At 43.1% G+C, this 25,414-nt stretch overlaps 1 protein-coding gene across 4 annotated transcripts in view; it reads left to right on the top strand.

The window, feature by feature from the left end:
* LOC147693097 (sodium- and chloride-dependent creatine transporter 1-like) overlaps window positions 1-25,414 on the top strand; it is a 364,792-nt gene that overhangs the window by 299,510 nt on the left and 39,868 nt on the right. For 3 of the 4 annotated variants that reach the window (XR_015300094.1, XM_086939340.1, XM_086939341.1), the window contains exon 12: window positions 5,308-5,408. Coding sequence is in view for 3 of the 4 variants with exons in the window: in XM_086939340.1 (XP_086795466.1) it covers window positions 5,308-5,408 (101 nt within the window). In the remaining variant the exon portion in view is untranslated. Of the gene's footprint in view, window positions 1-5,307; window positions 5,409-21,505; window positions 21,587-25,414 lie in introns of those variants that run through there. The other variant, XM_086939342.1, reaches the window with a different exon arrangement.

Raw genomic sequence — 25,414 nt, 5'->3', positions numbered from 1 at the left:
CATCTAAGGATGATTTCTACCTCTTAAGTGCATCAAATGCTTGTCTACTTCCGCCTTCTCCAGGCCCATGTTTCCTGCCTTGCTTGGGATTTTACACCCCTCTAGCGATACACTCGCTGAAGATTCCTCTCAGCCCCTAGCATTCACCTGCTGACACATTCCCACCTCTGCAGGGTACTCATCCCAGTGTGGATTCCCAGCCTCTTCAATCCACCCACTTGCTGAAAGTCCTGCTTTTTTTGCCCCTTGCTTTTTACGCAGATTCCTCCTTTCCCTCCCCTCCCTTGCTGGGAATTTCAATTCCACTTCTCTGCCCTGCACCTGCTAAGACGTTCCCCATTCATAGGTACTTACTTTTTTGAGCAAGTCCTAAATTCTCCTTCTCACTAAGGGTTTCATCCTTCTTCAGACTCTAGCTCGTTGAAGGATTCCCTAACACTCTTGCTAAAGGATTGTTTTCCGCTATAGGGCTCTAGGGCCCTGTTTACTTTTCCTTTCATCTGTTGCATTCATACCAAAGATGAAGGTTACTATGGTGAGTCATTGGTTTCAAAGGACGAGCATTGGCTTCTTGTTACAGCAAATTGACGTCTGTGCTACAGAACGCTTGAAGAGTAGCCTGTATTGGGTCGTGGTAGAAAACTGTCTACTGCCCCAATGTAACATTGCACGACAGAAAGCCCTTAATTCTAGCCCTAATAGCTGCCTGTCCCAACTAGGCTATACAGAATGACAATTTCTCTTCTTGGACTCATTCTGCGTTGATGAAGTTTCCCAGAGAGGTGAGAAGCAAGAATGCAGACAGGCTATCCTATTGCTGTCGAACTCCCGGTTCACCACAGGAGGTCGGCAGCAGCGACATCTGCTCTGTTGTACCTGGCCCTGACTCTGTTTATTCATAGCGGATGGATAGGAAATGGAAGGGCATCCACCGCCCCTGCTCACGGTTTAGGTTACTAATGGCAATATTTTGAGAAGCCCTTGAATCTCACCCTCCAAAATTCTGAGTACTCAATGCAATGGTGATCCAACACAGCAGGATATCCCGCGGCTCCTGGAACGGAATGTGGACAATTAGTTCGACTGTGTTGGGACTACGTGCCTCTGGGTCAAGCAGCAAGACAGTCTCCGCACCGCCTGAGTGGTGATTATGTTGGCAGCATGTATGGCTGGACTTGAGATGTGGGAAGAATTTCAGTGTCCTGCAGTGGTGCACTACACAATGTGCGATCACTTAAGAGTTTGCTGTTCCTAATGTTGCGCTTCACTTATGATTTGAGACGTGCGCAGCACGTGTGTTGCCCAATCTGGTGCCCACAGTCTTTTAGGTGCCGTCTGATAATTCGATGTTCACTGATAAGGAGTTGATTCACACATCTTTAGTGCACCCGATGGTTGCTACGGTCTTGTGAGTCGCCAGATAGTGACCACTTGGTGCAATTTTGGAAAGTCGCTCAAGCTCTGTAATGGTTATGGAGGTCATTCCGAAAAGCAATTACAAACCAATCAAAAGAGCCTTCCTTGTCCCACTTTCCTCCTAATGACTGTATTTAGCAGTGCAGTGCTTGTATAAGGGCTGAGCAGACAGCCTTGCTAGTAAGCATGCTTGGAGATTATTTGGGCTCCCTTTTTGATTTTTTTTTTTAACTATTCTTCTTTAATACAACCATAAGATTAATAACAGCAGTCTTACAATTAAAAAAACCAATAAAGATGCTCAATAATGAAATATTTCGATCCTGCAAATAATTCTCTATAGTCAAAAGTGCTGAAGCCGCAACAGATTTTAGAATCGCAAGTAATCCTTAAATGACGTAAACAAATTATTCAAACAGAAGCGTGTGTAGCTAGATTAATCAGAAAATAAATCTAAAATGAAATGCGAGGCAATCTAGATTTTAGAGCTGTATTCTCCTCTTCAGCCCAGTTTATGTAATTTTACCAGTGAACATGGTTTTCGCTCACAAAGTTTCTTTTTTGGCTTATATACAGACTTAAGTCCGCGTAGGTGCTGTGTGCCTTTCCTTTGTCATAATCCAACAATCTGCAGCCTATGTTAGGTACCTTCTGTGGTCTGCAGGTGGATCTGGCCCTTACACAGCCCAACAGTAGGCTTATTCTACTACTTCTTTCTCATATAGTTGTTGAGTTTGATTTCTGCGTAAAACAAGATTTAGGCAGGACTGCCTGGTGTTTTCACAATGGGGTAATCCACTCTTTTCCTAAGCACGCCCTGCTTGGACCAATGACATCTCATCAGACAAGAGCTATGGTCTTTGTCTCATCTATAGGCGGCCACAGGCTCTCACGGAGATGGACATGAATTATTGATCCAGAGGTCTGTTTGTTTCTTTAGAACTATCACCTCTGTTTTGGAAGGACTGTATTTTGATTCACAACTCGCAGGCAAGCAGCCAGATGCCGGACTTGCTTCTATTTATAGCACTGTCATCAGTGAATATGTAAAAAAAGGAAACCCATTTATCAAGGTAACTGCAGCAAGAGTGGGGGTTTAAAAGAGGGCCTGTACGCACTTCCAAGCAGGCTCCACAGGTTTCTTCCTTGGGCAGACAACCGATAAAAGAGATCCCTGGCTTTTCCATTCTCCTTGAAAGGCAAGAAAGGAAAGCAATTGACCCTCAGTAATCACAAGATTGAACCTCATGTTGGAGCATCTGATCAGTTAAACTTTCAAATGTCACTGATTTGTTGAGACTCTGGTCTGGACATGAAATCTAGGTTCTACCAGTGTTGCTATCGGCTATAATCTAGCTCTCATCAAGTGAGATTAATCGATTGGGGTCCATAGTCATTGACTGGGCTAAAACTCAAAGGTAAAGAATTAGCATGTTTAAATTATGTTAACACTTATTACGTCTGCATGGTAGCCTTTCCAGCACTTTAATATAATGTGAGGAAATGGATATGCGTTAAACTTTAACAAATCCCCTGTGTTTAAAGAATGTTTGTCGTTAGGAGTTCTAAATTGGAAGTTTGATTGAAGTTATAAATTGTCACCTTTTTGTTCTTTTGACTCTGAGTGACCAGCCTGGGCTCAGGGATTACACAGTTCTTTCCCTCTAGTAACAACTAAAGAAGACAGACCTGAGAAGGGAAACGGGTACATGGCATGTACAGGTATGCCGTTCTTGTAGTACTGTGACTGATACTGTGGTAGCAGTAGAGATTCCCCCCTCCTCATCCAGGCTCTGGTTCTTGACTCAACTGTGTGAGTAAAACCAGATTTTAGAGACACTATTGTATTAGTGAGAAACACAGAGCTCCCCTTAGCGCAGTCCTTTGACGCCCCTTCTAGGTCTGCCTGTTAATTCCGTGTCATGGTCAGCATCACCGTGGAACCTTTTACATAGCCTCATCCTGTCAAGACCCTCACAATAGTCTGTTTACATCACAGAATAGGCCATCCTTAACAGTCACGTTGGGAGTATAGCATACCAGAGTTTTCCAGGATTGCATGAACACCCTGTGTAGTGGCAACATACAGAGGCCTCAAATTGTGGGGTTTCCGTCTTCAGTTGAGCTCTGAGATCTTAACTTAACACAGGTCCCACAATCTGCTCTGTTCTGGAGGACACGAGTCAACCAAGGAACAATGGCCGGAGACCGGATACTGCATCATCCTATGCATCATCCTAGGGTGATCATTGACAGGGACTCAGACCAAGCTGGTGCTTCCAACCCCAGGTCTGGGATCTGCCAGAAACAACCCAGGGAGTGTGATGCCAGTGCATCAGCACAAAAATACAGACCGCCACCCCTTCCCAGTAAAACGGACAAAGCGGTCAGTGCAGAAATACGAAATGTTCCTAAACAAACACACAAACGTTTCCAGGCTACATCAAGCTTAAAGGGCGGACTGACAGTCTCTCCAACTCCCTGCAGAGGCTGTGGCTTTTCTTCGGACCAGCCACTGGCAGGTCCCCTCTCGAGCTTCTGTGACCTTAGAGAGCAAGCATCTCTTAGAAAGACCTGTATTCTCTTGCAACACATCCTATGAGGAGGACTCTTCCTCAGCAATGATTCCTGAAATGAGTGAAATGAGTGGAGGCCTAATAATCTCTTAGAGGGTGAGACCACTGTCTAAATGTAATCATGCATCATAGTCCAGGATACACTGGGGCTCTGCTGGTTCTCAGGCAGGTAGAAAGATGACGGTACATCTTGGGACATGGTGGAGGAAAAGTAGGAAGTGTCTGAAGGGGTGTGGCAAGGAGTGTTCTGAGCGTTCTGAGCAGAAGTAGTACCAGAGGAATGGCACATATTATCACTTTAAAAAAGACTTCTTGCATAACTGGCAAGGTAGTATAACTATGATATATGTGAAAATAGTAAGTGCATGGGTAACCTTGATGGGGACAATTTGAAAATCCGAGGTGGTTTTATATACACCCTGGCAGGATACAGGTTTGTCCATCACTGCAGTGCTAGGCCCTGAAGAATTTGGGGGGCGTTAAAGTCATTCATAATATCAACAAATGAGGACTTTGGACTGTCTGTACATAGGTTTCATGCGGTAAAAGGTAGACCACAAAAGGTTCTGCAGTAGTTGTTCATTGTGAGAGGCATCCCTTTGAATATTCTTCTTTTCCAGGGTTGCTTTGAGGAAAAGGTATTCTCTCCCTGAAATATTTGTAGAAACAGAAACTGTACAGTTTCAAGGTTTTAATGCACGTTTTCCAAGTATATTGATTAAGGGGTGTTTTGGAAGGGAGCTGATGAGATAATCCAAGATCATTGTTTTGTACAGCAAAACATACATTTGTGTTTCCATCAGAAACGCTCTTTTAACTCCAGAAATGGCAGGTGCAGAGCAATAAAATGTATGTGCCACCATAGATACAGTGCCTGCTAGCTATATCCGTTCCGTGCTGATTTCTTCAGGATGTAACGCAGCTCCAAAAGCATCTTTTTCTACAGCCATGGGGACCTGAAAATGAAAGAACTTATTCAATAGGCTCAGGGTTACGCACATCAAGCTGGTCTTGTGGTTGGTAGAGAGAATAGGTATACAATTAGGACAGCAGACTAACCCCAAACAGTGCCTTTGATTGTAGGAGTTTCCACCATATGTCTTTAAACTCCAACAACTTTTGGGATATCCTGGAAATCATATCCACTTGTAACATACTTTGACCATATCAAAGGGTTCGGAACCCATCACTGTGCTCCACCCACCAGGCACAGATAAAATGGATTGGTGGTGAGGTTTGAGTACCCACGAGCCTGGACTAACGTTCCGGTGGAGCAGATTACTCACTAATGTGTTCTGTGATTGGTTCCCTGCAGGTGCAGATCGATTCATGGATGATATTGCTCGTATGATTGGCTATCGTCCGTCACCCTACATGAAGTGGTGCTGGTCAGTTTTTACCCCCTTGGTCTGTGTGGTAAGTCCCTTTCTTCCATTCACTGCTCAACAGATAAGAGGAGTCTGTAGTTGTAAACCAAGCTAGAGGAGCTATAGCTTTTATCCTTAATTGTCGTAAGAGGTGATTAAATGTAATCAAATATTTGTTGCCGAAAGATGAGCTATGTATAACTTGATAAAATGTGTTTTGGTGCTTCCCATGTTGGTTTCTGGACATTTTAATAACCTTGATCTGCCCAACTATCCTTTGTAATGTGACTGAGGGGGTCTACATTTGGATAAAACTATTTTGATAGACATTTCGTAGACACAAAAAATTGAGAGATGCCAAGTTGATGCATTTTTGCCTAATACAAGGAATTACATCTAGATCAAATCAGTTTGAGAGTCATCCGTGTTTAGTTCAGCCAGTATTGTGAAAGCAGCTACAATTATGCTGAACTGATTGGCTATGTTTCCTTCACTGAGAAATTATTTTAAAATGTCCCTGTGTCTCCGAGTAGCATTTGGCCAAAGGAAACATTTTAATGGAAGGACATGCTTCTGAAGCGTTTGTGACTGTAGCAGATTATCCATCCACTACTTTTTTCACATTCTTATTTGGGATACTCTGCTCTGATCTGTCCTTCGTTTTGACATATCAATTGGGTTTTATTTGTACAATATCACACTGAGTACTTTTTCCCTTCTTTGTTAGTACTTCTCATAGCCCACCCCAGCGAGAATCCAAGCGTGTTGGGTGGTTATCTACATAGCAATTATTCCAGCCACTGTCCCAATGTTTGTGGATGCCTTCAAATGAATGTGATGTTACCAGCCAGTATTTTTACCAGAGCTTTCCAGCGTAGGTCAATACCAATTTTTCAGGACATTGACATAAAGCAAATATACATATGGGGATTCTATATAGAACTAATTTTCTAAACATCCTACATTGAACTGGCCTTTCTCGGACCCGCATTTGGCAGCCCTCATTTGCGCACCTTCGAATGGTTGTGCACAAATTAAGATTTGTAGGAGGTCCATACGTTTCTTAAATTTGAAAATGCTTGACATTCCAAAGAATTGGTCATGTTTGGTTGTCCTCTACCTCCCAGGCCATACCATCTCCATGTGTCGCATTCTGTCCCTGTGTCCTGATGCAGTATCTCCTTTCCCACCTTCTGGCCAGTACTCACATCCTTAATCGTGGCAGGATAGCACCTATCTTCCAGTTTCACTGTTCCACAGTTGCCAATACATTGATCTTTTGTTCAAACTGAGTGCAGGTTACTGTTAAGACTGACTCCAAATGAACCATGTGTCTGAATCTTCGTCGCACTTAAAATCCTGTTGATGGGCTTAAATCAAGAAATTTTGAAGCCTAGCCTAATCTCACCACTCCAGAGAGAACTCATTGTCTAAGACTGGAAAAACACATATTGCCCAAGCAAACCGTGGATCTTAACGTCAAACTAAAACAAGCAATCACACATGAAGTTATCAGAATGAGTTGTGTGACTTTACTCAACCAAATCAGCTTTCTTCTCGTACTCTTTCTCAAGTTTGTGGCTACAGTGAGGCAGGACAAGATGTAGCTTCTTTTATACTGATTTCTCTCTTGGCATTATGTTACTTGAAGTTTCACTATTTTCAGTCAGTCATTTTCTTTTATGCAATTCCTGACACATTACTCTTTCTAGGAAGGATGATTTGCAGTGCTTGCCCTTTTGTAGTTCAGAAGAAGTAAGGGTATGATGTTTTATGTGACACTCTGGTTTAACAATGCCTACTATGAAGGTTATGAGTCCACTTAGTCCAAAAGAAGAGGCATACTTGGCTAGTAAGACTGCACCCTAATACCCCCTTTATGTACCTTGAGTACAGTGTTTTATGGTGATCAAATAGAACATAGAACTGCTATGATTATTGGAAATCCAATTCCCTGGCAGCCCTGCCTCCAATTTTTGACCCATAGACTTGAAGATCATTTGCAGAAACCAGGACGCACACACTCAATGGCAGTAGAGGTGTGACGAGTGGCATGTATGCACTGGTGTTGTTGGACTGGTTTGAGATCCCCAGAATCAACACCAATCTGAAATCACCCAGTAACAAAATACAAGCTTAATTACAGCATCTCCTTCATCCTGCCGATGCCTTACGTTTTATTGCTGAAGTTTTGGAGATACTTTCCGAATAGGAGCAAAGTTACAGACCCGATATCAAACATCGGAAATTTTAACCTTTTAGTGAAGTTAACAAACAGGCCAAAGACCGAATATGAACATGCTCAACCTAGAGTTCCTCCCATGAGACAAACATCTTTTATGCAGAGTCCCTCACTGTAGGGTGGTCTTTGCTTGTCATGGTGGATGACCCTAAGTGGTTCTGAATTTCATCCCAGATCACTCCTTGCATTATGTACAATCTTCTCCATGGTTGCATAAAATTTATAGGTAAACTCCTCCCACAGGGCATCAGATATCTACAGAAATCTCCCCTCCAACCACATCACATGACAAATGCTACAGGGACAAGAAATGGTGACAGATTTCTGGCCAAAAGTAGGAAAACCCTTTCCATGAAAACTAAGTCCTGACCCTTAACATATGTTTCAAGAAAGAACAGAATAAAAACAAGAGGATGTAATTCTGGATACTATTATGTGACCTACTGTGAATTCTGATCCCACAAAAACAAAACAGACCCATTCAATGCTATCAAAGAGGATCCACTGAAAACCTTAAAGTACAACCAAGCATCAACCCTAATTGTATTGGCGCTCTAAGTAGCATACTGCACAGTAGGTGGGACAACTTACTCTGAAGAGTACTGAAGCACTTGGAAATGTAGGAACCCCGCTCGTCTTGAGGGTGCCCTTTCCTGGGTTCCACAGAATAAGTGAAGTTGGACACATTCCTACGGGCAAAATCAACGACCTGCAAGGTTCAACGTTCGCTGTGCCTACATATCATGTACTTGCGTGCCCACCACCATAATGAAGATATAGGACATGGCCTTTCAAGTTCATGTTAATGGCACACAGAATATTCTTGAAAGAGGGAACGACTTGGGAAGCCATACTTCTATCAGTCTCCTAGTCCCGTGTACAGAAGAAAAGTGCAAAGGGTCATCTTATGGATATGTTGCTGAATCCTAATAGTTCACGTTTGGCAATGTCCGACAAAACCATCTCACAACACCAGCAGGCATACCCAGAAACCTGTTGCACCACGTCCAGATCCTTGTTATTTTGTTATTGTTAATTCCTCATGCATAGTGTATCCAAGAGAGTACACCTCATGGTCCATACCTAAGGACAAGGCGGTTCCTTTCACACATAGGCCTTTCTAAAGGCAATACCAAAACCACATCACCAGGTCTCCAGACCACATCACAGCTGTCCTTCTACAGATCCCACAGGAACATAGGTTTTTATTGGAGATGGTTTACTTCAACCAGGAGACATGCTGGTCACAAGGCTCTTTGTAGGGTTACCAGCATCTTAACCAAAAACAGAAGGAAAAGTAGAAAAGCAACATGAAGGAAATGGTACTGCAGATGAAGGATCCCAGAGGCAAGCAATACACTTTTATTGTAATCAACAGTTTCAACAATGCTTCTGCTGACTCAAAAGGGATCTGCATTGCAAGCTGGTCCACAAACCTATGAAAACTGGAACATGAAATCTGCTTGTACCTGAAAAGATGCTATAAACTCGATATATGTGACATTGCTGTCTTTCATCAGCGTTTTGGCCTTACTTACTGGGCCTCTTTCATCTCCTGGTGCTCTGGAGTAGCTGGCCTGCACCATGTACCACCTAAGAAGTCACTATTAACAGTGGTATGTTTACAGACCTCTCCCTCATTCACCCGTGGTGTCTGCTCTTTTATTATTAATTCTTGCTGTTCTTTTACTTTTTCTCAAATCGTAAACATTTCTGAGGTGTTCTTCACCAGTTGCTTTTCCGATGTTTCCTTCAGATTTGCTGGTTATTTTACATTAACTATCTGTTTCTCCCACTCTGCTCCAAACCTACATACCCTAGAGGATCCATTTTTGGTTATGATGGCGCTCATTTGCCCTGTCTTGCCAGGTTGTGAAGTGCGCTGTTGCCAGTTTGCCGAGGCTGTAGTATAGAAACTATGGGGCTTGGGTGTTGTGTGTCATCTTTATGTCAAGAGAGCTGTCTGGGTAATATGGGTATGCTGTGTATATGATGTTGTTCATTGCTCAGAGTTGGAATGTATGGAATAGTGCTACCAAGAGCCTTGCACAGTGGCAAGTCTTCTGGTGCCAGTAGGAGGAGTTGGTTGACCTACAGATCTGGACCTGGACCTTGTACATAGTTATTACAGTAGAGTAACTGTTACTGAACATTAACTCAGCATTTTCCACTGTTTGTATCTCTTGTCGCCACGGTTGTAATGGAAGTCCTTGTGTTGCAGGGAAAAGTTATCATTCTTTAATAACATTGTTATAGGTGGTCCCTATAAGACTAAAGGCCTTCCCTGATCAGGCCATTCCACTTGACTCACCCTGCTCTCACCACTGGAAGCCTCCCCATCGGAAAAAACTCCATGAGCACAACCTCAGACACTCCGCCCTGAGCAGGGAATGCACAGTCACAGACATAAACACATATACACCCACACAAACACATACTTACACACACTCACACACACATACACTCTCACACCCATAAACATACACACATGCACACACATACTCACACGAACACATACACATACTCTCACACACATACACTCACAAACACATACTCAGACCCACACACTCATACACTCAAACATATATTCAGACCCACACACTCATACACTCAAACATATATTCACACAAACACATACACTTACACACATACTCACACACACACTCAAACATATACTCACAAAAACACATACACAAACACTTACACTCACACACACTCACACACACATCTACTCGCACACACACACATCTACTCGCACACACACACATCTACTCGCACACACACATCTACTCACACACACACACACACATCTACTCGCACACACACATCTACTCGCACACACACATCTACTCGCGCACACACATCTACTCGCGCACACACATCTACTCGCACACACACATCTACTCGCGCATGCGCACACATCTACTCGCGCACACACACATCTACTCGCACACATATACTCCCACACACACATATACTCCCACACACATATACTCCCACACACACATATACTCACACAAACACATACTTGCTCAAACACATATACACACACACATACACTCCACACATCCACACATACACTCGCACAAACACATACACTCGCACTAACAAATACACTCGCACAAACACAGACACTCACACAAACACATACACTCACACACCCCAGGAGAGAGGGAACGAGCGAGACAAATGTAGACACAGCCGCTTAACTCCGAGGCCGACGACTCAGGCGTCGAGGACATCACTCTAGCTTAAGGAAGGACATGCATCAAAACACTACCTACCACTAAAACCGTATAAGTAAAATAAGTATTTGTAATACCTAATTTTCTAACGTGTTTCAAGTTTACATTTTATCACTGTGGAATTGCATATTATATTGACAAAACCAAAACCTGTTTCTCTGGGAAAGAAAGACTTGAAGGAAACACATTCCTTGTTTGTAGGTTTCAGACTGTTCTTGGAGGTGTGTATCTACATTTAGATGTCTGGAAAGAGTGTTTCAGGTAGTGGGAGTGAGGGGAGGGGAGGTTCTGAATTACTTTGTTCTTTCTTTCTGTTTCACATGCACTTGCAAATTTGTCTTCAGTGTAAGATTTTCCTCAGATTTACATTCTTTGATCATCCCTGCCTTTAGTGCAGAGTTGGAGAGCTTACTATGAACAACGTGACTCTAGGGACGCAATGTTGTTTATGGACCAATACAACAAATAGGTTGATGATGCATATAACATTAGAAGCAACCAGGCCTTTACTGAATCCTTCATATTCACAGATCAAGTGAGTTTGCGAAGTAGGCAGATTGTATCATCCAGAGGATGATGCAAGATTGCACCAGCTCGGAAAATAAATTTAGCATGTAGCGGAGAATGTCTGGCAAACTTATTCCTGAATAGCGGCCTTATGAAGCGCAAGAGGTTCATGTGTATATATAGAAGACTTAAACCCCACCAAGACAAAAATTATTTTATTTGCTAAGAACAAGCAGCTTGTCCAAACCTGATTGAGTGGCTTAACCCTGACACCCCAACTTTCATCAAATGTCAAGTCACTTGGAATCACCCTGGACAACAAACCTTACCATAAAGGAGCATATTGCCAAGCAAAAATGGCGAACTGCTACCAGCTCCCTCTTCTAAAGAAAGTGAAACTGTGTCTTCGAGAAAGCAACTTCAGAACTGTCTTACTTTTGCATTTGGAAGATGGCAATTCTCTGTTCCATGGTCTCCAGGACGCCACACAGGGTCCCCCCCGCCGCCTCCGTACAGGCATCCTACACGTCGCAGCATGTCTCACCTACGACTTGGATAAATATCACCAAATAACCCACACGTTGATGAAACTCCACTGGATCCCCTTGCCAGCTCACACTATCTTGTAAATCAGAAGCATCATTTCAAAACCATCGCAATCTACACCTCACCTAGTTGGCTGTCAGACTCTCCATTTCTGATGTCTCTCTGCACACCAACAGACTTGAAGCAAGGAAATGTAAAAAGAAAGGTAGTGTAAAAAAGAAAAAAACAAGGCCTCAGGCCTTCATCTATGCATCAAGCTTCCAGAATGACATCCATTAATTCATCAGAACCACTCTAATCCTGCTTCACTTTAGGAAAGAACTGAAGACTCGCCTCTTTAAAGGACACTACATCATAATACAGTAACAATCCAGTTTGATTCCCAAGTCCTAGCTACCTCTTCAATCATTTGTTGACTGTATCTTTGTATTAGACTCTGTACAGTGCTCTTCTGCCTTTTGACTAGGTTTGTGCTGTACAAGTACACCATACATGTGATACAAGATGCCTTCAGGCTACTTGAAACAAAGTTTTTTTTATACTATGTTTAAAATGCCAGTGGTTTTCTATGTGTGCCTGAGCGTACCGAAAATCTCATCTGCTCACCAATCAAGTCAACAAATAGTTCTGTCGAAAAAACCTGTCGGATCGCTTTTACAGATGGATATGAAAGATTCAGGTAGACTTTGGCTTTTGTTGGTGTCCTAGTTGGTGTATTCTGTTAAAATAACTTCTTGTTGCAAGTCCATTTATAAACTTTATTTATGCTTTTGTGTGAACATTACAGTCAGTAAACCAGTATACATTTATCATTTTACATATGTTATATAGGTATTCTTCATATAATCTATTGCACTTTCCCATTTAAACCAGATATTCGATAAGATTTCCAGCTACATCACTCTCTTGGGTTCCTTATAATACTATTCACTGGCACCTATGAACTCTCGGCTTGCTGTGTGTTCCCGTGTTAAGCTTGTGGGCGCTCTTTCTAATTGTTTCCATTGCACGTGCATCGCTGCCTTTAGCTGTATCTTCTACTATTCCTGTTTCATCAAAAGGTGTTGGTTCCCCTTCAACTGCTGCTTTCTTGGCTAGGTATGCCTGGTAGGGTCCCCAAATGTTTTTGGGTCTGCATGGACTGGAAGTAGTGCATTATAATGATCTGGTTGTGTTGAGCAATATGTTAGGTCTGGGTGCCATTCAGCTAGCGTGGGGAATGGGCCCTGCATCCAGCGCATTGCAGTACTTCTTTCCGCTAGTAGGAGACCTATGGCCGCCAATTTGCGACCTGCCTTATGAATTTCCTTATCACACCCAAGCAGCGCCACCAGTGGGGTTCGGGTACTTGGAACTCTTGCAAGTACATTTGAGTGCAATTTATACAGACTGAGTTTTCTTGATGTGTGGAATCGTTTGTTCAATGTGGTAATGTCTGGAATCACTGCAGTCCTGATGAGCTGGTTGAACAATGGACATATGTCAAATGCATGATCTATGAGCCCCTCCTCTTCCACTTAGAAGTTGTAAGTACCTGTGTCTTCAGAATACTTCCACAATGGATGGAAGAACTATTGTTGTTTACAAAAAAACGTCCATGCTTGAAAGTACATCCCTTCAGAAAATACTTCATTGGAATATCTATCGCTCAAGTCGATCTAGTGCTCTTTGTCACAGTGAAGCACCGTGTCCGTCTCCTTCGACGAACAATACACCACGCTCAGAAGTCCTATTGCTCAGAATACAGAATCATAGCTAAGGTCAAACCACCAAATAAAACCAAACTCAGCCCCAAGGCATCACTTGCAATCATGGGTCTCCTTCAAGGTGGTAAACCCTAGCACAATACTTACAGCGACATCATAAAAGAACCACCCTTCTTCGCCATTGTTGCTATCCCCTTCAGTTTGAATATAGTTAATGTCTCCCTCAGCCAAAGAGTCTTTTCCCCATGTCTAGAACTGGGTACCCAAAAAGATGAAGTGTGATAAACTAAGACCATTTTTTAAAACCACAGTTTCAGCATCACAGTATTTGATGAGAACCATGTCCTGGATAAGACGAACCTGCCTCCTGGTGTTGCAGGACCTCTCAATGTCCCGTAACACTGTTGAATATGAAATACTCGAACACAAATAAGTATATCGCTCTTTACCAATAGGGATCTTGCACTCTTATATCTTTTAAGGACAATGTCTCCTAATGACATCATAAATTTGAAAGATGTCCTACACAAGCGACAAATGAAAAATGTGATTGCTTTGATCTCATTGAAGCTAAACCAGCAATGTATATTTAGTTTTCTTAGCAAAAGAGAACCAGCCATATATCCAAAAATGGCTAAGTGAAGCTTCTAGGAATCACTTCAAAGGTTACACCAGTAACAACATGTTAGAGGCATATGAGCTACAGATTACATACTGCATAGATCGCCATCTAGTGTTGGGACCGGATGTTTGCAGTTATTTTTGTCCTGAAAAGTCTTTGGATCGGTGACTCCTCCCTTGGACTACAGTGCGCATGGGCATCTGCTCCATCCTTAAATTGTTTTTTTTTCCGCCATCAGGCTTGGATGTATTTCCTGCGCTCCGGGTTGGAAACGATTCTCCATCGGTGCGCAATCCTCACCCTTTTCAACGATATTGTTTTGAACTCGTTTCCAATCGACACGAATCTTCAACATCTTCGAAGTCTTCGATTCCGGTCGTCGATCGAGGCCTTCGGGCCTACCTAGGCCTGAGTTTGGCTAATGAAAGGACTCCATTCAAAAAGTGTCCTCAATGTGGGTCGCAGTTTCCCCACATCGATCTCCATGAGGTGTGCAACCTGTGCCTCTCACCGGAGCACGAGGCTAGAGACTGTTCAGCTTGCGCCTCTTTCCGCTCCAAAAAGACGATTCAGGACCGACGAACTCAATGAACCATGGCTCGCTCGTCATCTTCGATCCCAGGCGACATCTGCCAGGAGGGCGTCCACGTGCCAGAACAAGAGCGAGAACATGGCGTCAACACCAACTCTGAGGCCGACGACTCAGACGTCGAGGACATTACTCCGGCACAGCGGGTCGTAAGTACACACGTCGACCCCGACCCTTCCTCGACACCCTCCAAAAAGGCTTCGGTCACACCCTTGCCTTTGGGCCTGGGTGCATACCGAGAGACTGCTTCCGATGTCCCGCCTTGGAGCTCGGCAAAGAAGCCTAATAAGCCTTTAGGCGACTCGGGCTCGAGTCAGCATACTCCCGGTGCCGGCACACAACTACCAGCACCGAAAAAGAAACCATCTTACTCCTCCATGCCAGCTGCTTCCACATCTAAGCACTCGGCGCAGAAAACTGGCACCAGCTCCTCGATGCCAAAACCTCACTCTGAGCCAAGCAAAAAATTGCCACCGAAAAAAACAGACTCCCATGCCTCGAAACCGAAAAAAAACCTTGAAACCGAAAAAAAAACATGTTCCACTGGCTAAAGACACAGCAAAAGACCATGTTTTAAAGCCAAAAGATGCTACCGGTTCGGTGCCGAAAAAGCCTATGTAACCGAAAACCTCGGCACCGAAGGATCTACCTACCACAGAGGAACTATTTCACCCAGATCCTACACAAAAGACTCTTATAAAAGATCCCAAAACTGGTCGATTGATTCTTAGTTCTAAAAAACGACAATTAGACACGCCGGCACCAGCTCCTCATCCTAAGAAGGATATTGTAACCTCTCCTCTAAGGATACCTCCTCCTCCTCCTCCTCCTCCACCACCACCTCCTTCCCTCCCCTACCAAATCTCTCCCCTACACCATCTCCTACTCCATTAGAAGATGACGATGACGGGGAGTGGGTGGTGCAGATAATGAGCCACTAGATAATCCTAGTCCTCCTTGCTCACCTGACCCTTGGGATGATTATAACACCCCAGAAGTCCCTAACATGCGACAGGATGACATATACCCCTCCAGGCCTTCACCACGAGAGGACACTATTTGATTTAGCAACTTGTCCATAGAGCTGCCCAATACCATGGGGTTGACCTACATACTGACCCAGTAGAGGAGGATTTCCTTATGGATACCTTTGACACCACACAAAGGTCCATCTCAATTTTACCCATGCTTAAAGGTGTCATTGAGCATGCACCAGAGGTCTTCAAAGATCCAGTTAGAGCTCGGATCATCAACCCCTGAATTGAAAAGAAGTATAAGGCTGCCCCCTCAGATCCAGCCTACATTAAGGGGCCTGCACCATTAGACTCTCTTGTAGTCTCCAATGCACGCAAAAGAGCCAATTCCCAAACATCAGGCGAGGCTCCCCCACCAGATAGAGTCTAAGCTCATCGACGCATCAGGCAAACGAACAGCATCACAGGCAGCGAACATATGGCGTATTGCCAATACTCAGGCACTACTAGCAAGGTACAACAGTGCACATTATGATGAGTTAGAATCCATAATGCTGCACCTTCCAGACAAGTACAAAAATAGGGCCAATAAACTTATACAAGAGAGTAAAACCATCCCCAATACCTCTAATCGTTGTGCCCTAGACGCAGCAGATACTGCTTCAAGGGCCATTAATACCAGTGTCCTTTTGCGTTGGCATGCCTGGCTACACATTTCAGGTTTCAAACCTGAAGTACAAAGTGCCATCCTCAATCAACCCTTTGATGAGCAACACGTATGTGGGCCTAATGTGGATGTATCCCTTGAAAAAATGAAAAAGGATACGGACACAGCAAAATATATGGGAGCCTTGCAGTCGCAAGCTCCCAGACGCTCCTTTCGTCGCTCATCCTATGGAAGCACCACCAGAGGCTACTCCTCAGATAGTCCCTCTACCTCTTACAAAGCCCCTACCCAATCCACCTACAGTAGGAGCTACCAAAGAGGGGGTTACAGGGGTAACAACAAAGGCAGAGGCAAAAAGAACAACTCCCGCTCTGCCTCCACCCCTGCCCAATGACTTCCCTCCACTTCCCCCACCACATTCCAGTCCAGTTGGGGGAAGACTACAACAATTCCTTCCTGTCTGGACCAACATCACATCCGACAGGTGGGTGCGACAAATAATTCAATCAGGTTACTGTCTCTAACTAACATCTACCCCCCCAAACATACCACCCAAACAGTGCACAATGTCACAAGAACATTTGCTGCTGCTGAAACAGGAGGTAGTATCCCTCCTTCAAAAAAGCGCGATTGAACTAATTCCACCACATCAACAAAACAAGGGAGTTTACTCCCTGTACTTTCTTATCCCGAAGAAGGACAGCTCTCTAAGGCCTAGTGTAGACCTCAGGCCACTAAACCTGTACATATAATCAAACCACTTTCATATGGTCACACTCCAGCAAGTCCTTCCTCTCCTTCTACAAAACTATTCCTTGCCACTATAGATCTCAAAGACGCCTATTTCCACATTCCTATTCACACGGCGCACAGAAAGTACCTCAGATTTGTACTGGACGATCAGCACTATCAAGTCAAGGTATTCCCATTCAGAGTCACAACAGCACCAAGAGTGTTTACCAAGTGCCTAGCTGTGGTAGCAGCACACTTAAGAAGACAGCACATACACGTCTTCCCCTATCTCGACGACTGGCTCATAAAAGCCAGCTCATGCAGTCAGTGTGTACAACACACTCACAACACCATCCAACTACTCCACGACATGGGGTTCACAGTAAACAACACCAAGTGCCATCTGCAACCGTCCCACGCACAACAATATCTCGGTGCCACAATAAACACCTCGACAGTGCTAGCTTATCCCTCTCCTGCCAGGATAACAAATATGCAAACTCTTCTAACAAAATTCCAACCGCAACACTCTCTTCCAGATCGAGTGTTCATGCAAGTCATAGGGCTGATGGCCTCTTGCATATTCATAGTACCACATGCAAAATACAAATGTGTCCACTTCAAGAGTGCTTAGCACGCCAATGGTCCCAGACTCAAGGTCGATTAATTGACCTTGTGTTGGTAGACAGTCGGACTCGCCGCTCTCTGCAGTGGTAGAGCACCAAAAACCTTTCCAGGGGCTGACTGTTCCTAGAACCGGTTCCTCGAATAGTCATGACAGCGGACGCATCGCTCTCCGGCTGTGGAGCTCACCTACTGGAGCACACAATGCAGGGCAGGTGGACGCCGCAACAAAAGTTACTCCACATCAACCACCTGGAGTTACTGGCCATATTGCTAGCCCTAAAGCATTCCAAAAGCAAATATCAGGCAAAGCTGTCTTAGTCCGCACAGACCACATGACAGCCATGTACTACGTAAACAAACAAGGAGGGGCACACTCTCTGCAACTCTGTTAGCGCAGCAGATATGGAGATGGGCTATACCTCAAAATATCTTCCTCTTAGCCCAACAAGTTCCAGGTGTACAAAACACCATAGCCGATTTGTTGAGACGTCAGACGCAACAGATTCATGAGTGGGAACTTCATCCACAAGTTCTTCAACCGTTCTTTCAAATGTGGGGACAACCTCAGATAGATCTCTTTGCCACCCACGAAAACGCAAAATGCCCAAGCTTTGCCACCAGATATCCACACCCGCTGTCCCAATGCGATATGGGTGAACTGGTTCAGCAAATTTGCATACGCTTTTCCACCTCTCCCACTGCTTCCACAAGTGGTGCGCAAACTACAACAACATTCCCTGACCCTCATTCTAGTTGCTCCAATTTGGGCCAGACAACCGTGGTACACCACACTGCTGCAACTTTCTGTGGTACCGCACCAAAAGCCACGCTGTCTCCACGCTTCCTAACCCAGAACCATGGAGAGATCAGACAACCGGACCCAGCTCAGCTCAACCTAGCGATCTGGCTCCCGAGGTCCTAGAGTTCGGCTACCTTAACCTTCCTAAAGCTGTGTATTAACCCTTTGCACCTAATAAAGGTCTTGAAAAAAAAAAAAAAAGAAAAACCTTCCCCCTGGCTGTATGAACGTTATTATAGAAGCCAGACGCCCCACCACTAGGGCATGTTGTGCAGCCAAGTGGAAACGTTTTGTAATATACTGTCATAACAACAACATCAATCCTCTAGATGTGTCTATTCAACACATCATAGGATACTCACTACACCTCCAAAGATGTAACTTAGTTTACACATCTATTAGACTGCATCTTGCTGCCATTGCAGGATACCTACAAAATAGACAACATCTATCACGTTTTAGAGTACCTGCTTAAAGGCTTTTATGGAAGGCCTCAAAAGAATAATTCCTCCCAGAGCACCACCTTCACCTGTGTGGAATTTAAACATTGTTCTCACAAGGTTAATGGGACCTCCCTTTGAAACTTTACAGAACTGCAATTCTTAACTTGGAAATTTGCTTTCCTAGTAGCTATTACTTCTCTAAAAGGAGTTAGTGAGTTACAAAGCATTGACCATTCAAGAACCTTTACTGCAAATGCATCAAAATACGGTTGTTCTCCGAACCAATCCTAAATTCCTTCCAAAAGTCGTTTTGCCCTTCCATCTCAACCAATCTGTAGAGCTGCCTGTAATCTTCTCGCAGCCACAGTCGCAGAAAGAGCTCTTCATACCTTAGATGTCAAAAGAGCATTGCTTTTCTACATTGAAAGAACACAGCCCTTTTCTAAAACTAAACAACTTTTTATGTTTCTCACCACCACACAAAGGCAACCCCATATCAAAATCTGGGATAGCTTGGTGGATTGCCAAATGCATACAGATTTGCTACCACAAAGCTAAACGTACGTTATCTGTACCCTCTGAAGCCCATTCTACAAGGAAAATACGGGCTTCAATTGCATTTTTAGGGAACATTCCCTTAGATGACATCTGCAAAGCAGCTGCATGGTCTACACCGCACACATTCACAAAACACTATTGTGTAGATGTGCAAACTAAACAACAAGCTACTGTGGGCCAGGCTGTACTCAAAACACTTTTTCAAACTACTGCAACAGATAAGGGTGGTCACCGCTAAACGTGGTTACTGCTATACAATCTATGCTCCGTGTGTAATCTGCAGTTCTTGGCATGTAGAGCTGCAGAGTTACACACGCCCCGCCTCCCTGGCTACTTTTATCTGTTCCAGTATCATCATAATTAGATACAGCTTACATGAGCATCCATCCTGTTTCTTACAAAACTCCATCATTTCCCTGCTGGCGAAAAACAATCTAAGGATGAGCCGATGCCCATGCGCACTGTAGTCCAAGGGAGGAGTCACCTGTCTCGTGACTTCCAAAGACTTTTCAGGACAAAAACAACTGCAAACATCCGGGCCCAACACTAGGTGGCGATCTATGCACAGTGTGTAACTCTGCATCTCTACATGCCAAGAACAGATGCATACTGGTAAGTAGCATTTTCCTTCTGCCCCTTAGACTGCCATCTCAGTCTACAGAATCATATTTGAAAGTGAACCAAAACCTTAGAATACCAACTGCACCTGAAAAATCAAGTTGTGTAGTTCTTTGAGTCTTTGGGGAAAGCCTGTGCAGCTGGAGAGGAGATTGTATGCCTCGCCCAGAACTAGTATTTCTTGATGTCCTGACCGCTCCAGTGAACACATAGGTAATAGCCACCGCAGTTGTGATATCAACAGTCCAAACTCTTCTTCTACTGATTGGAGTTTAGTGGGAGTCAAATACCAGTCATGTATGATTTTTAATTTTATACGTTTAGGACATACCTCTCTGCCTTCAGTAGGGCTGTTGATGATCCAGTCTATTGGTCATTTCTACTCTAGCAATGTGCTACTCTAGAATGGGTTCTATTCTGTATGGTTGAACTCGATGTAATGTACATTTCTTCTATTTAGAATGTAGAATCTAAACCAGAGGAATCACTGTAATGTCTTTATCTTAGAGGAGTCAATAGCATTTGCAAGAATGGTGAGTTATATCCATGGACATCTGTAGATTTCTATGAATTTGTACACATTCCTATCATTCGAAAACGGGAAGATAAACGTTATTTATAAGCCATTCAATGGGGACAACCCTTCGGTCCCTTCGGTCCCTTTGGACCTTTATTGTATATCTCCTATTTTTCTGATCACATGTTTTCAAGACTTTCGCCTGAAACCTGCATAATAAAAATTTGGTCTATCCAGCGACTGGGTGACCATGACTATAGCAGTGTTGAATTGAGGTACATTTAAGATTCCTTTCTGACTGTCCAATCACATTGTGTATTATAGGTTTTACAGGCGGCTTGCAGATGTGACAAAATTCCAATGGTTGGCCTTCCCACCACCTCCTCTTCTCCCAGTAGATGTGGTTTCCATTTCTTGTTCAATTTCCTTCTCTGTGATTCAGAGGTCTAATATCTCTCTATTGTTAAGAAACAATTTTGGATTTCTTACTATGGTTGTGCATGAAATTTAAAGCTATTGTATGTTCCAGCACACTTTGTGTTTAGTAAGGTAACTGATGGAACATCAAACACATGGGTGAAGTCACCTGGATATTTTAGTTTACCCATTGTTTGTGTGACACTACAATCAACAGGTCTTTGTTTAATTTGAGCTGCTAAAACACAGCACTTTCTCACCCTCCCTCCCATTGCTTTTGCTAAAAAAGGATATTGTTGATTAAGTACCTTTTATCTTATGTTTTATTTTGCTTTAGAGTACATTTTCGGTTTCTGATGAGGATGAATGCAGGTAACATCTGTAGAGCTGGTAGGAAAATAAGCAGATCAAAGGCCAATTTTCCATTGCCTCCCAGGAAAAAGACCGGCAAATCTGTTAAACTGTGTCCTCAGTTGAAGAAAGCTTTAAGTGGAGCTGTGCTCTCCTGGTCATGAATTGTGAAACCATTAATCCTTGTTTCTGCAGATTCTCTTCCAGGGGATATTCATCAATAGTCATAAGCACAGAATAGTCGGGCACTCGTGTGGAGACCCAGGAGCCGCCTCGAACGTGAGCGATGTCGTCCAGTCAGACCCTCAAGGAGCTGGTCTGTGATATCAAATCCAACATTTCCCAACAGGGAAGGACAACGCCATATGGGGTGCACTTAGATTCTTTTATTTCAGGCTTCTGTCAAATGTGTTTCGGAGCTTTTGGCTCCTTGCTCCCCAACAAGTGAGCTACACAAAGAACGCCATTTAAAACCATTACAGTTCCGTGTCAAGTGGTCTCAACCCAGTGTGAATAGTGAAAAAAGACTATCGTACAATTTAAACGGATATGATAATTTGTCTTACATAATGTATCAATTCCACAAATTTATCTTATTAAATGTCCCTTGCGCATTTCAGAATTGGGCATCACAACTAATTACAAAATTTACAATATTTACATGAATTTTACACACGCCAAATTGCAAACAATACCTCTGCCATTGCTGTATCACGTGTCAGAGATTTTGTCATACTTATGCAAGAATTTCGCCAAGCCAGGCACCTGATTACCAAATGCTCGATTGAAAAATACTTTTGACCTGTATTAAAATGTAGTAAATTCTCACCACAAAATTGTGTTTTGAATATTTTTACAAATTACAAAATTGCAACTATATATAGAAATATAAAAATATATACAAAATTATATATACAGAACGTAGATACTGCCCTAGTGGGCAATGCAGGTCTCCATATTGCACATTCCTTATAACCAACTTGTGTTTGTTGTTATACTAGAGGTCTTAGCTCGGCAGGAAGTCACAGCATTTAGTATAACTAAATATAATGCATTCCACGCGTTAATTCATGTGTTGATTCATAATACAGCCCAAGTGGCCATTTCCCAAAACAATCTTGTTAGGGCTGTTGCTTTTCCGTCTAACCCATTGCAGATTAACAAATCAAAGTTATATGACTCTTGGCTATACTATTTACAAATTCAAAACAGCTTACTTGATAACTCTATTTACAAATACTGCTACCTACAAGTGCATGTAGAGATCTTCTACATCTAGACCTTCAGGATATTTCGAGTTTAGTTCTATGATATACCGGGGCTCAAGTATTCTCAGTTTCTTGACTCTATTTCCCCCGCGTTGATCCACTGGTACCGCATCGATTACATAATAAGTTAGACCCTTACTGTCTTTGTCATGAAAACTTTCAAAATACCGAGCAACTGGGTACGTTTTGTCCCCGTTTTTAATTGCTCAAATGTGCTGAAGCATTCTTTTATGGGCTTCCAAGATTGTGCTGCCCACGTACCTCAGGCCACCAGGGCACTGAAGTACGTAGACAGCAAAATCAGTCTTGCACGTGAATTTGCCCTTGATGTTCCTCATTTCTGCTTATAGACCGGACTTGTATCTGGTGGTATTGACACCCCTGCTTACAGGCCTTGCATTTTGAACATTTCAGGAACCCTTTCTTTTCATCAAGCCGTGTAGATTTTACTGGTTGTGATATCAGGGTATTCCTTGCTAATAACTGTTTAAAAGATTTCGATCGTCTAAAGGTCAACTGTGGTTTCTGTGGTACAGCTTTACCTAAAGCAGGGTCATTCCTTATTATGTGCCAATGTTTACAAATGATCAGTCGTAGTCTGTGTTGTTGGGCAATGAACTTGGTAATGAACCTACACTGATTACCCTGGTCTGACTTGACTTTTTGCTGTACATTGTCATTTTTCTTTTCAAACAAGATCTCTTCCCTTTTCTTTTTTTCTACTTTAATCATGGCTTTATCAATCCATTTTCTGGGATACCCTCTGTTCCTGAACCTGTGACGCAAATGTGACAGTTCTTTTTTGCTCTCATCATTATCACTACAATTGCGTTTAGTCCTCAAACATTCCCCATAGAGAATGCTTCTTTTGAGGTTGATAGGGTGAAAACTTGTCGCATGCAGCAACGTATTACCTGCTGTAGGTTTTCTGTATAATTTCGTTGCTACCTTGCAATTGTGGATGTAAGATGAAGAAATTTACACACTCTTTGCTGATCTCGCTGGTGAAACAGATTAAGATAATTTCGTTAAATTCTCTCAACAAAGAGTTTGGCCTCATTCTCTGACCCTTTCCATACCAGGAACCAGTTTTCGATGTAACGACTCCAACGCATTATGTTATGCTCCCATTCTGCTTGGAACTGCGTCTGGATCACCTGCTCCTCCCACAAGCCCATATGCAAATTAGCATAGCTGGGGGCGAAGCAGGTGCTCATCGCAGTTTCGCAGATTTGGTGGTATAGGGTATCATTGAAAAGAAAAAAATTGCTTTTCAGACATATCTGTCATTTTCAAAATCATGTTGGTATGCGACCACAATCTAATCGGTCTTGTACCTAAAAAATGTTTCGCTGCCCGTAGGCCATCAGTGTGCCTAATGCTGGTATACAGGGTTGATACATTTATTGTAATCAAGAGATAGTCGTCCACTTTCCATTTCTCATATTTCCAACATTAAATTCATATCATCTACTGTTAATTCCTCTGTTTTTACTTCTCCTTGGGTTCTTAGTTCTCCCTGTGTTCTTAGTTGTTGCCTATTCATAGGATTTAAGAGAAAATGTTTGCGTAATTTCAGAGTTCGTACAAATTTGAAAAGGTCGATTCTTTTTTAGAAATCTATATTTTCTTCTGGACAAAAAGATAACCCTAATTTCAGGATTTCTTGTTCTTGGTCTGTCAACATGATACTCATGAGATTAATTATGGAGGCTGGGTTGTTCTGTTATTGGTTGTTCTTCGACTTCCCTCGTAACTCTCCTTCTTGCTGCGTTTTTCCGCCTCTTCTTCCTCTTCCTGTTCCTCTTTGCGGTTTGGTTATCTGTACTGGTGGCCTTGGTCTTAAGTTGAAACGTCTTTCTTCCCTTAAAAAAGCAAATTCATCCACTACTGTTGGTACCGATCTGCTGGTTCTATCAGTCTGTTCATCTTCCAAATCCGTATCCACTTCAGAACTTTGGAGGATGCTTTGTCCTGATTGAGGTTCTTGAGGTGATATAGCAGCACTTGACATCGCACTTGACATCTTTTGTTTTCTGATGGAATCAAATTTTTTGGCAACGGTGTAAATTTGCCCTCTATCATAGTCCTGCTTATCTCGCAAGAATTTTTGTGCTTTTCTATCCTTAATGGTTGTCTCTAATTTTCGTAATCTTTTTCATTTCCGACAGACTCTTAGTGATCCTATCTTGATCTAGTTCTGCATTAAGGAGTATTAGAAGGGCATCCAACTCCTCTATAATCTTTTGTCTATCCAAGTCTGCATATTTAATTAGTAGGGCTAACATTCTCCGTGAGGCATCATTATTGTTTGCACCCAACTCACGTAGCATCTCCGGATTTGGTTCCTCATAAGTGGGGGCAACCATAATACGTAGCCCCTAGGTATTCGTTGGACTTCTAGATACCGTTGCAGGGATTTAGACTCCCACCATTTAGAGAGCTCTGTTCGCTGTAATTTTTCCAGGTGTTTCAAACCCATTCCTAAATCTGTTATTGTCCCACTTGTGTTGTCCAATTTGGACGCACTTGCCGTCATTGCGCATTCATTATCAAAGATACGGAGAGCTGCTTCTTCCCGTTCTCGGAGCTCTGAAGCCGACATTATTGCAGATACGTGGCACTTT

Source organism: Lissotriton vulgaris, chromosome 9 (assembly GCF_964263255.1).
Source record: "Lissotriton vulgaris chromosome 9, aLisVul1.2, whole genome shotgun sequence".
NCBI classification, from domain to species: domain Eukaryota; kingdom Metazoa; phylum Chordata; class Amphibia; order Caudata; family Salamandridae; genus Lissotriton; species Lissotriton vulgaris.
The sequence above is the reverse complement of the archived record's forward strand: the minus strand, read 5'-3'. Positions and strand labels throughout refer to the sequence as shown.